The sequence below is a fragment of the Channa argus genome, chromosome 4, assembly GCF_033026475.1.
Source record: "Channa argus isolate prfri chromosome 4, Channa argus male v1.0, whole genome shotgun sequence".
In the NCBI taxonomy this organism is placed as follows: domain Eukaryota; kingdom Metazoa; phylum Chordata; class Actinopteri; order Anabantiformes; family Channidae; genus Channa; species Channa argus.
This window is the reverse complement of record NC_090200.1, coordinates 9,542,680-9,555,933: the sequence shown is the minus strand read 5'-3', so window position 1 is coordinate 9,555,933 and position 13,254 is coordinate 9,542,680. Positions and strand designations below refer to the sequence as shown.

General features: G+C 41.1%; 1 protein-coding gene across 3 annotated transcripts in view; it reads left to right on the top strand.

Annotated features, from left to right (window-relative positions):
• LOC137125641 (transcriptional enhancer factor TEF-3-like) overlaps nucleotides 1-12,561 on the top strand; it is a 43,720-nt gene extending 31,159 nt beyond the window's left edge. The window contains exons 3-12 of one of the 3 annotated variants that reach the window (XM_067501430.1): nucleotides 343-414; nucleotides 1,819-1,953; nucleotides 2,571-2,614; nucleotides 2,906-2,967; nucleotides 3,143-3,273; nucleotides 3,932-4,105; nucleotides 7,539-7,679; nucleotides 9,201-9,353; nucleotides 11,203-11,257; nucleotides 11,621-12,561. In XM_067501430.1, coding sequence (XP_067357531.1) covers nucleotides 343-414; nucleotides 1,819-1,953; nucleotides 2,571-2,614; nucleotides 2,906-2,967; nucleotides 3,143-3,273; nucleotides 3,932-4,105; nucleotides 7,539-7,679; nucleotides 9,201-9,353; nucleotides 11,203-11,244 — 954 coding nt within the window. In that variant the 3' untranslated portion in view covers nucleotides 11,245-11,257; nucleotides 11,621-12,561. The remainder of the gene's footprint in view (nucleotides 1-342; nucleotides 415-1,818; nucleotides 1,954-2,570; nucleotides 2,615-2,905; nucleotides 2,968-3,142; nucleotides 3,274-3,931; nucleotides 4,106-7,538; nucleotides 7,680-9,200; nucleotides 9,354-11,202; nucleotides 11,258-11,620) is intronic. The other 2 variants (XM_067501429.1, XM_067501428.1) reach the window with 2 other exon arrangements.
• The last annotated feature ends 693 nt before the right edge of the window (nucleotides 12,562-13,254 follow it).

The following is a 13,254-nucleotide window of genomic DNA, read 5'->3' as shown; positions in this document are numbered from 1 at the left end:
GTAATGCAGTGCTTTTGTCTGTGACAATCCCTCCTGAATCATATGCCATAAGCTCTGCATTCCTTTTCAGTGTGCTTTTGATGACAGGCAGAGCCCATCATGTTACCGCACAGGCAAAGATTCACATCTTTGGACGAAACAGGATCACCAGAAGGAAATCCTTATCAAGACACACAGTATTCTAAAAGCCCCTCTAAACCAGATCAGATTTGAGGATGCTCTCACTGAGAAGCCGCAGTGCTGACCACAAAGCCACCATGCCCCTCAGATTAGCCGGCAATGGGCGGCCGTAATGCCGTGCCTAACTCTGCTGTGTTGTGCTGTGTTGTCTTTGTCGCTCAGGTGTCCAGTCACATCCAGGTTCTTGCCCGACGGAAGGCCAGAGAGATCCAGGTGAAGCTGAAGGTACGCTACGTGAGTCAACTTCTATTTGCCCTTTAACATTCACCAAATAAATCAAATCAATAATTACAGATAAAAATACTTGAATCCCACTCAACACATATTATAAAATTCAACCTCTGCAGATGTTACCTGAGGGAAAAAAGTGCTTGCTGTTAATAATATGTTGCATTTTTATTTGGTATTGACTCATTCTGGCTTTTAGATCGTGGTTCCATTTGTTCAGCCACGGTTGTTATCATGATTTTAATGATGTTGAGCAGCAGCAGATGAAAAGAAAGAGGGTGAAAACATTATTACCCAATATTATTTTCTCTTACAATTAACTTTCATGTTTTGTTAAATATATTTTAACATCATAACACTCTGCCATGTATTCGCATTCTATTAACATAAAGGCGCCCACTATTGGCTATTTTAATTGCACCATCTAATTGATGCTACTTTTAAATGGGATGCTGACACATTTGTATCAAATGTGAACATATTTCTGGAAGCCTGAGGCTCGCTGTGCACGATTATGAACAAGATGAACCAAACACAATTGTCAGGAAACAAATTAATCCCTGCATTATTCCTCCCAGGTATTACGCTTGGTAAGTACCTCAATAAAAGTTTTCCCGTGCGGTATGATGAGAGCTTACACATCCCTGTCGCCCTCAGTACTTTCTCGGTTTACATTTCTCATCCACACACTCTCACATTTTCTCACTCACTGCAGGCAACAGGACTCACCCTCTACTTGGACAGTGGCCATGAGAGTTCAGCTGGCAGGGCTTGGCATTGGTCACAGGGTTGGCCCCTATGACGGGGCTTTTTAAATACGTCTTCGGTGTAACTGAGATCCCGGCCACATGTACCCCTATATTTCAGCTATGCTCTTGTGTTAGCCAGTTCTGGGAAAACGAGTGCACTGTGAGGCCTTGCCCATTAGGGCTGGATGGGAAGTCCTTGTAGTCCTCTGTGGTATGGAATGTGCTGAAGGAGTGGATTTAAAGACAAGAGGTGTATCACTTTACAGCACAGAGAAGACAATTGTCTAGCTATCTCCTATTTAACATTGCGTCTGCATTTAGCAATTTTGACTCTGTTATTATGTGCATTTTAACATGTAATTCTGTTGCCTGCCCTGTCTTAGAGTATGACCTCCAACTGAAGCTAGTTGTCATCAGTGGCTTGGCTCTGCCAAAGCATTAAACTTATCTCTTGACCCAAAGGCCCTTGACTGTAATATCACCTTCTCTCCAACTCTCAGCCTGGCAGGGATTCACCAATGATGCAAGCTGGCTTCAATTATTCATTTCCCCTTATAGGGCTTATAGGGTTAACACTGACTTAAATGGAGTCTGCTGGAGTGCTTCTCCCTATGCGTAACTATCTGTTTGTTTCCCTCTTGCCCCCTCTTCCTCACCATAGGACCAGGCTGCCAAAGACAAGGCTCTGCAGAGTATGGCCACCATGTCCTCAGCCCAGATCATCTCGCCCACAGCCTTCCAGAACAAAATGGCTCTCCAGGGCCTGTCTAGGCCGGCTTATCCCACTGCCGGTGGGGTGAGTCCCCGAGCATTGTCCCCTATTTCATGTTATTCATATTAACTAAGAAGATTCACCAGTCGACACACCATTTGCGTCCTTTGCAGTGTATTTTATAAGAGGCATCAAAATAATGTTTTGGCACAGGAATATCAATATATTATTAGCATGAGACTATGATGCCCAGGAAAAAAAAAATGTGCGCTCGGGTTAATTCTGCTTGAGTGTAGTAATTAGGTAACGCAAAATTGTAATTTTGCGTGCATAGTTTAGTAAATTACAACATAGTTTTTTTTCCTGCTTGTTTAAAAAAGCATAACAATAATATCGTAACTTGTGTCAAAGGGGTCCTACACTAATAAAGCCTAAACTATTTGAACAAAGGGACATCTCAGATAGAACAGGTATAGAACCACAAGTTTACCGTATTGAATTTATTGCACGCATATGTCAAAAATATATATAACTTTGAGAAGAGTTTTGTCTTTTTACTACAACACATATTTCTTTTTACTACGAAACATTCCTCAGCTATGTGCTTTCATTTGGAAATACACAATGAACAGTCATGTACTGTATGTGAGACTTGTTTAAAGTATCTGAACAATAATTTCCACTCCTTTTGTTTTTCACAGTTTTGGCACGGAGCTCTTCCAGGACAGCCAGCGGGTCATGAAGAGTAAGTAGCCCTCCTTTACACTCTGTAGCACCTCAGTCTGCTTTAGTAATTTTCATGCGATCTCCTTAATAACCATCAGATACATTTCTTTCAGGGAATAAATCTCAAAGCAAATTAAAACATATCACTGCAATTATAAACAAAAGTTCCCAGCTGTCTGACATTCAGCATACCACTCTGCCCCCTGTCTCTACAGAGGTCAGCTGGTCCAATTAGTATGTGATATGGGGTCATGAGGCTGAGACTGTGCATAACATGCCTCTCCCTCTCTTGTCTGTCTCGTCTCTCCAGCATTAAGCCCTTCTCCCAGCAGAGTTACACCATGCAAGCGTCCGGCCCGGCCCCCATAACAGGTGGGTGCTTTTTCTCTCCCCTGCTGTGTTGACAGAAGGCTGTCATGGCGGCAAAGTGATGAGACAGCCCGGCTCATGACGAACAGCTCGCACAAAGCTCAGGAAAATAACTGCAATATTATTATTATATTCCAATTGTACTCTGTCACATTCAAGGCACACATTTCATCTGCAGGTTATGAAAGCACAGCAGGGCTGTCCATGTCTCCGGGTGCCCCCCTCTGGCAGGGTAGAAGTATTGCCAGCTCCAAGCTGCGAATGCTGGAGTTTTCCGCCTTCCTAGAGCAGCCTCAGGACCCAGAGACTGTGAGTAGACGTGGCTAGAAATAACATTGTCTCATCCATGATCCAGAAGTGTTTGTACCCTCCACACAAAAGTTTATTTTTAATCAGTTCTTGTGTCCCAGAAAGTCCTACTGACAGATGCATCAGACTAATTGCTGAGTCACCTCAAAACAGGGTTCAATATAACACAAGGTCTCATGTCGGCCTCCAGTTTACCAATCATTGTTATATTAGGATGTTATTGTTTTTCCTCTGTAATGCTGACTCAATGGTATAATACTGCTAGATGCAATGTCAAAAAAGAAGGGACTTTTTAAAAATATTTTTATGACAGAGAACGTTGTGCTTGAATCCACTAAAAGAGTGCGGTTTACTAAAAACACTTAAATCTTTAGTTTGCTGTCAGCTCAGGTCAGTTGAGTTCAGGAGACACCATACTTTCTGCATAGTCTATCAATCACAGAAGCCACAAAATCTCCACGAACTCTTCTCCTCGCCATTATTAACACATAAAGAATGTGCACAAGAGCACATCACATGATCGTGAATGTTGAAAATGAGAAGAAAAGTGTGCGCCCTTTATGCAAGTGATGGAAGATTATGCACTTAGTGTTTACCAAATTGCACAATGACATTTGTGTCTTTGTCCATCTCCTGCTCTGCGCTTTTGTCTCACCAGTTCAACAAGCACCTGTTTGTGCATATTGGCCAGTCCAACCCAAGCTTCACTGACCCATATCTGGAGTCGGTGGACATCAGGCAGATCTACGACAAGTTCCCCGAGAAGAAGGGAGGCCTGAAGGAGCTGTTTGACAAAGGGCCACACAATGCTTTCTTCCTCGTCAAGTTCTGGGTAAAGACGTGTTTTCATTTTTTTCTTTAAAGAAGTCAAGCTCGTTTAAATCAGTGTATCACAGTCTGTTCTTCTGTATATTATCCCAGCATTTAATCCTTCACAAGTCACGCAGGTGAGGTGATAGTACAGTGAATACTCTTGCTAATGTTTTGTTGCACCTGTTGGCTGTTAATGGCCTAGCCGTGTTGACTTAGTTGAGATAGCTTAAGCACTGGAGTAAGAGGAACTTAAGTGTGATTTTAGGGGTAGAATGAATGGAAAGCTATTGCTTTCATGGCTTTATTGGCGATTTATGTGCTGGCAAAGAGGGCACGGGTGTATCTGTGATGTGTTTGTGACTGTGTGTGACAGTAGCCTTGGGGAGAGTGGCAGGCCTGATCTTTCACTAGGGGAAATGTGAGCCCAGGCACCTGTCTCTGTGCTATCAGACTGAGTCCAGCCTTCATGCCCCCTTCAATATATTTATTTATAGATAAGCCCCCCTAAAACACACAGGCATAGAGAAACACACAGCAACTCACCATTACACATTTAGAGGGGGGAGCACGATGACAAAGTCAATCCACAATGCTGACGGAACGAGGATAGTGTGGAAAAACAGGAAAAGAGGGAAAATGAAAAGTCAAGAACATTCAAATGGGGATACAAAGATGGCTTGGTGCAAAAGAGACAGGGAAATGGGGAGTATTATGGTGTAATTGGATATGTCTACTTTGCTCATCTCTCTGACCTGACCAGCCTGCTTTACCTCAGGACAAGACCTTTGGTATTTGTATCATGCACAACACGTACACAGTTACAAACCCCACCCTCTTCTTTACTTCAGGGCACCTCCTTCTACACATATAAAACATTAACACCTCTTTAAAAGGACTTTAACTCTGGCGTGAGTTACCCACAAACTTTTTTAAAAGGTCAAAACATCTGTGAAAAGGTCCTCACTGCCTCACAAGTGACATTTAGTAAGAATCTGTGGCATTTTTATTTCTTTGTTAAATCTACATGTTGACTTTAGTGCAAACAAAGTAATGAAAGTTTATTTCGAAACTCTAGACATTTTAAATGGAATAAAATAAATAAAGTTAACCAAAATGGCATTTCTGTCAAGCAGATTGTCAGCACCTTAATAGAAGTTGAATAAAGATGTTTTTGGGCACAAAGGACACGCAGCATCTCAGAATCATGAAATCCTTGAAAGGCTACCTTTGGCTAGACATCATGCCTATCTTTCTCTTTCTTCTCCCTCTCCAATACTGGGTTGTTCCAGTAGCAATTTATTTTTGTGCCGCAGACCAAAGGAATGAGCTGTTGCTACCATTGAAAACCAAAGTGGACAACTGTTGTCCTACTCTATAGTCCAGGAAACAGATCAGCATCCACCTGCTGCTGCAAACCTGACACACAGTCTTCAGTTTTGCAAGGTCATTGGCAGGTCTGAAAACAAGGCACTATGAAGCAGGGAGGCATATCAGTCCTTGGTTTTCTGCAGTGCTGTGGATGCTGATGGTGACAAATGATGACAGTCTGTCCACTGCCTAGAAACAATGTGAACACATGCCAGATATCATCAGAGTAATAACTGAAAATGCTGAAATATGTCTGGTCATTGCTGTAAAACATATATATATATATATATATATATATATATATATATATATATATATATATATATATGATACACATATGATATATGTGTCTATATATATATATTTAATTGATTTGGTTTGAAGGACCAAAAACTAGAAGTGTCAAGTTCAAAGTGCCGCCTGGCAATGTCATGCCGCCAGATGGCTTTATACTGTATGTATGGCATTACCCTCTTCAGACGTTTAACGGCCACATTATTTATTGTGCAGTGATAGAAGACGCTGGCGAATGACACCATACTAAAAGACCTCTTTTACAGTCCTTGGAAAGAACAGCTGTTCCAGCCAAGGCATTTGATTCAGGCCGAGGGGCAGAGTCGCCCCACCATATATCATAGAGTAAAAGGGAGCAATCAAAATTGAGAGATAGAAATAGGGACACAGTGTGAACAAGAGATAGGGGCGGTAGGAAAAATGGAGGGTGGCGCGTAACCAGCAAGTTCATCATCATCAATGAAATATTACTCTCTTGATTCGTGTCAGACCCTGGTGGAGTCAACAGATATGACATATGCGCTGGAGGAAAACAAGCTCATAACACTGCCCCCTCTTAGTCTGTTTATCTTATCGTACCCCGGGGGGGAGAGGGGTGTCCCTCCAATTCTCAAGGCATCCATGAGCAAACAAATACTACTGAACAACAGGTCATTTTAACATCTATGCCGGGAAGAAAATGGCAAAGATGCCCCGGGCCATGAAAATAAGCAAAATGAAATCCTCAACACATCTGAAAATACGATAACCTTATTTACGCCTCAGTAAAAAATGAGAAGAGCCTGTTTCATGCTGCTGCACTTACACGGCCACGTGGCAGGTCATGACTCCGGGGTGTGCTGAGGTGCAGGTTGGCATGGCGACGCTGACAGGCGGCTGGCCCACCTCCAAAGCTATGGCATTCTAGATTGAATTTCCAGCAGACCCCCCTGTCGGCCACTGTCTGCCTTGCCCCTCTCCCAACCTTCCTCCTCACCCCCTCAGCGCCTGTGGCCCTGTCCTAACGGATTGTCTCACGCCTTTGAAGTGCCGAGGGAATCCGATTTGAGCCAGCTCTGCTAAATTGTTACACAGCCAGCCTGCCCACCATGATCTAATCAGCCAATTGCACACTGCTGATTGTAATTGGATGAATTCCCTCGCAGGCTGTTAGGGAAGCAGGGAATGGTGGTTCGGAGAGGGTCACTAGGCCCCAGGGATGAAGACAAATAGAGGAATTACATGAGCCAGGGATGAAGATGTACGGGGTGATGAAGAGATGAGAGGAGGCTGAGCGGTGTCTCAATGGCCCATTAGGAGACAAGAGCCCGACAGGGGAAAAGGTAAAACAGGCCAGCTGTCTGACAGAGGAGACAGCACCTCAGTCTGATCCTAAATCAGATTATACTTGCCTCAATTCAAACTTGGTCTGTTGGGAAGATCACAGATAGGTGAATCTGCATCCACCTGAAGATGAAGAACTCGAAAGTTGAACTTTTAAACATAGGCTTCCCAGCATGCACTTGGTTTAAAGTCGTTTCCAAGTGACCCCCCCCCCACCCACACACACACACACACACACACACACACACACACACACACACACACACACACACACACACACACACACATACACACACACACACACACAGCATCTTGGGAAATTTGAAGTTTGAAATGACTATGTGTGTCTGGGTTAAAACAGTAAATCACACATGCTCCATTTCCGCCAAAGTAATCGCGGGTCTTTTTGGTTGGTACTGACGGATACTCATCGAAGCCCTCTGATATCATGTGTCTCTTCTTTTCAGGCGGACCTTAGTGTGAACCTGCAGGACGACAGCAACTTCTTCTATGGTGTTTCCAGCCAGTATGAGAGCTCTGAGAACATGATTATCACCTCATCCACCAAAGTCTGTTCCTTTGGAAAGCAGGTGGTGGAGAAAGTGGAGGTAAGAAGAATACTTGAGGATTTTATATGTAAACCAGGCCATGCTGGTAGTTGGACACTTACCCCACAAAATATTTTCTACTTTCCTGCATGATTGGGTATTTGCAACACAAAATCTCTTTTTTAAATTCCGTGTTAAACTTTGTGTAAATTCTTTAAGCAATCCTACTTGTTGTGAAGTGTTACACATACTGTCCCGCCCTCATAACTCAGATAACAGAAGTATTTGCACGTAGTTTTTCCTAAAATAAATAAAAACTGTCACTTTCTCAGTCACTTTCTAATGTTTTTTGATACAAACAGAGCAAATGTTGAGTCAGTGAGCGATGTTACAGCTGTTCCTTTTGTGAGCACCAGGCATGATTCAATCCTTTTTGTGCTTTATTGTTATTTTCGTATAAATGCAATAAAAAAAAATGTATAGTTTGAATGTATTCACTTATTTTTTTATGCTTGTAAAGATCCTGCAGATACACTGCTGCTTTTCAGACACATCCCTCTTTTTGCAAAGGTTTCAGTAAATTGTGTTTTACTTTAAACTGTGATATTTTTGGAACAGGTTGATGAATGAAGTTTTGAGACAATACACACTTTATCTATCAAGAATAAGTCACATTGTTACAATAATTTCATGAGAAGAGGTAGAAAAATTTTTTATTCCAACTTTATGGGCAACGGTGTATCTAGATCAGCTCTTACACTCAAGTGTTTGTGGCTACAAACTCAAGGGGTTTGCATCACCGATTGCTCAATAGATTAGTGATGATCTCGCGATCAAAGGAATGATTAACCACCACAGTGGAGATGGATTCCTGTCATCAACCTCTGATCGGAGGTCAGGAAACTGAAGTGATTCACAAATCTCCCTGCCATGACTAACTGCTCTGCTTCCCGTTAACTAGAACAAAAGAGTTGCCCAGCCCCCCACCCGCCGCTGATGGATTATACAATATAAATACATACACACATCCCCTAGGTAGAGCCATCTGCCTCAGTAGACCACATGATGATATTTAATGGTTCCATCATTTGATTATGGTTGTCACAATAAATATGTTTATTGTCATATTTGGCATGCCATATGCTGCATTAGGTATATTATATTATACATATTACAGCTTATCACATAGCTGTTCATATCCAATGTATCTAATTGAGTTTTCTACAATATGTATCCCTTTTATTTTCCAATACATTTCACATTTCATCCTTAAATGTATTTTAAATGTCTATTTCCACCTGGTATTACTTACAGTGTTGAGCAATACCTCAATGTTGTATGGTCTTAGAATAATTTTATAATTTTCGATTTGAAACATAGTGAATATGATGGTATGTCTAATTAAAAATAAACCGGGGGAAAACAACTGCATCACCCATGTTATAAAAGTTGTCCAATGCAGCATTACTAGTCGGACATTTCTGTGTCCGTGCTCTCCAAATCCAGGTGCGTCATTCTTCTGTATACTGAATGTGCTCACACACTGCATTCTTTTATGGTGCATTGTATCTGTTTTTCTAGACCGAGTATGCGCGTTTTGAGGGTGGGCGCTACGTGTTTCGAATCCACCGCTCCCCTTTATGTGAATACATGATCAACTTCATCCACAAACTTAAACACCTGCCGGAGAAGTACATGATGAACAGTGTACTGGAGAACTTCACTATTCTACAGGTAAACACTGGGAACTAGGGATAAACTAGAAGGAGCTTGTGTGTGTGAGATACTGTATAAGCATGTTCATCTTCCGGTATTATTTAAAACTCAGGCACCAAGCTATTCTGTGGCACATCATGTGAATAGTCTGGCTTTGGTGAAATAAGCTTATTTCTTTTCTTGCTGAAGGTTTGATGAGAATGTGGATATGAGTAGAACACAAATCTGGACTATGGATCTAGACTATACTTTGGCAGCCTTAGTCTAGTTGTGAAAACTCATAAATTTGGGGAAGTTTTACTTTTCAACCTAACCTACGCTGGACCAAGTCTAGTTTAAAAATTGCTACATTTAAAATGGACAAATGTAGACTAGATTAGCCAGTACTGTCTATTGATGTTTATACGACTATCATAATCAAGAAAAATTGGATTTTTTTGTGACAGATTAATACCACTGTTTGTATTTGTACACTGTTCTTAGTTATTCTGCTCATGCGGTTCATGCAAAAGAAAATGATGTGTCAGAAATACCAACAAGTTAGCAGTGGGGTAACCCCTAACACTCAGCTGCTCATTGTAGCTTCAGTCTTCTCATCTAACTCCTGGAAAGATACAAAGGAATTATATTTTCCTAAATGTTGAACTGTTCCTTTAAGCGCAGTTTTACAAACCTTGTGATTTGCAGACGCAGTAAAATTAAGGGATGTCAACACTCAATGCTGCTTCACCAGTCCACACATCAAAGTGTTTTTTGGACATGACACTGAAAACAGTACAAAGAAATTATTATTCTGTTTATTTGTACAGTACACAGTACATGAATAATTGGAAATTGTGATAATTTATCTTTATCTTGTGACCATCAGGTAAAGAGTTTGTTCTGGAGGAAAACCGTACGTTTTGATGTACCTTGACATGGTTTTGAGCAGTTTTTGTTTTTACTTCAAAGTTTGAAGTTGGTGAAGATGGTAATGCAGTTAAGTGCAGTCACGTGTTTAGAGCTTGAAAAAAGTCAGCATTAATTTAAGAAATGTGTCTTAAGTGTCTTAACTAATTAAAATAACTGTAACTGCCTTTAAAAGTTCTTCATTGCCAGTGTCAGTAATGGTTTTGTTTTGTTTCTGTTGTAAGTTGAACTTTTATGAATGAGTCAGCGTGCTCCTCAGAAAGAGGACACAGGGAACCGAACAGAGTAGAGTATGTCACCATAGTAACAAAGTGGTCCTCAACATTGGAGTTCAAAGACGTTGGTGTCCCTTCTATTGGTGGCTGCATTCCTGCTGGCCAAAGGACAATGACCATATTGAGCCCACACTGACGACTACATGGCAGCATGTCATTAGGTTTCTGAATGGGCTGATTTAGCTCATATTAACCATGAACAGCTTATCAACAGATGTGCACACATAGAGACACTGGCATGCCACACACGTGCAGGCAGCAGGAAGGTGCACACGCACATTCCACATTTCAAAGATGACAACAATGATCAATATTTATCATATGCAACTGAGCAAGTGTTTTTCTATGCTTGCTGCTGTTTTAGATGCAAACTTGTCTGACACGTAGAACAGAGAACTCTGATCAGAGAAGAACATACATCAGTTTATCATTATTCTATTGTTATCAATTGTCATATTCCCTATACATTAGATAAATTGTTTCAGAAACCCTATTATGATAAGTATCTTTATGTATGTAATGAGTGGGGACTACACTGTAAGAGCTGCTGTTATAAAAATGGAACCATGTGCTGCTGCTGGTACTATTTTTGCTTTTTATTAACTGTGGAGGTGAAGGTTCTCAGTCACTGAGGTTTGGTCATCTGGAAGTCGAGTCATGTCAGAGGAACTTTTTTCTTCTAGGGATCACAGCCGTGCTCCTTAGCCAACTTTTCCCTAGACTGAAGGAGCTACTTGGGTGAGCAGCAAAATGTTTCCAACTAAGAAGAAAGACAGAAGTTGACATGACACAACTTCCAGTTATGTTGTTATTAATGATATACTTTTCAAATTATAGAGGTCCTACACAAGAACTGTAATGTTTTAGGAACCTCCTATCCTGAAATCACATGACTTCTTATGCAGATTATTAGATTATTTCATTTGTTCTTTAGCTTGGTCCTCTTTGGTATAAGTGTGTTTGGTTTTCAGTAGACGGCCTTATAATTGTAAAATGCTGCCAAAAGATGCAGTAGTTTGAAATCAATAGCAGCATTGCTGTATGTGTAGGTGTAGGTTTATCCTGAAATGACTGAATAGAGCCTTCTGTGTTTGTCTGCAGGTGGTGACTAACAGAGACACACTGGAGACCCTGCTGTGCATAGCCTATGTCTTCGAGGTGTCCACCAGTGAGCACGGTGCACAGCATCATATTTACAGGCTAGTCAAAGACTGACACGGTCACACAGTTGGAACTGACCTGCTCTAGATCCATTGTAGCACCTCAGTGAGCAACAAAACTAAACAAGGGACTACTTCCTCCGTGAGCTTAAAGCTGAAACCACACGACTGTGTCCGGAGCCCGGAGACACACTGGCTTTGTGAGCGAGCCCAGGAACACTACTACTGCAGAGGAAGAGGTGGATTTGGGACTGTGGAGGCTGAAACAGGCATTGTGTGGAAAGCGACAGGAAATGAGAGAAGAGGACCATGATACACTGTGGTCTCTATACCAAAGGAGCCAAACCTAGCCAGCAAGACCTGCATGAGAGAGTTGTCATTGGTGGTGTTTTTCATCTCATTTTACTAGTGCTTGTTTTGATTTAGATTCTTTTACAACACGTGCATGTGCAGGGGTTGGTTGCTTCAGACGACTTTGGCTACCTCATGGTGCCACCTTGTGACTCAAATGTGAATTACAACGGCAGAAAAGAAATTGAAAGTAGAGTGAGATTCTCTCCTTTGCACATTTATAAAGTATCACTGTTTTTGGTGTCAGTATTTTGTGTTGAGTAATTGTGCACAGTGCCATATCCATCTCCTCTGAACAAAGTTATGACAATGAGAGGCTAAAGTGATTTAAAAGAGTTATTGTATTCATTTTGTTTGCCGTTTAATGTTTCTTGTATTGTCTTACTCTTGATTGAAAAGTATCTGATTACAACAACAGGCACATAATAACACTGCAAACTTGAACCAGGTTGGGATCTGTAAGCTGATTACAGAAGTTGTCTGTAACTTGGCCTGAAGTGTCAGATGAAAATACAAGTGTTTCGTTCATAACTCCTCTTAGTTGCTGAGTTTTGAATTGTGTGAGAAAGAAAACTGCCATTCACTTCTGCATGTTGCATGATACATAGAGTTTTATTAACTGTGCATCCTGGCGATCTTCATCACACTTTCTGTGGTTTCAGGCTACTACGTAAACATGAGCTCAGTTTTCTTCTCAAACACGATTTTATAATATATCCAACATATGAAATTATAGATGCATAAAGAGGCACATGAATAAACTTTTGCTATAGTTTTGAGATAACACTTAGAGAGGTACTTTTTATATCGGTTTCCAGGGGGAAAATCAGACAAAATAAATCATGTTAGCACCTTCCTAATTCCGTCCGTACGTACATAAGTAGTTATGCTTCAGCCTGGATATTTATATTCATACTAAATCTTTTTTGTTTGCTGTTCATGTACATTCATTTCCCCAAAATGCAGTGCACAAGGAGTGGAACTGCTTGCAGCTGCAAAAGTAAATTAAAAAAAAAAAATTAAAACTTAAAATGACAGAATAATGTGAAACAATAATGAAACATGTCAGACGAAGTTCACATCAGAGTGCTTGCCTTGTGGGAGCTGCACTCCAAATCTTAATGATATTCCAATTAAACCCACATAAAACAGAGATGAGTGTGGAACATATTTTAAATCTTTGTTTGTGTGAGGGAAATGGGACACAGCCTTAGAATAATAGAC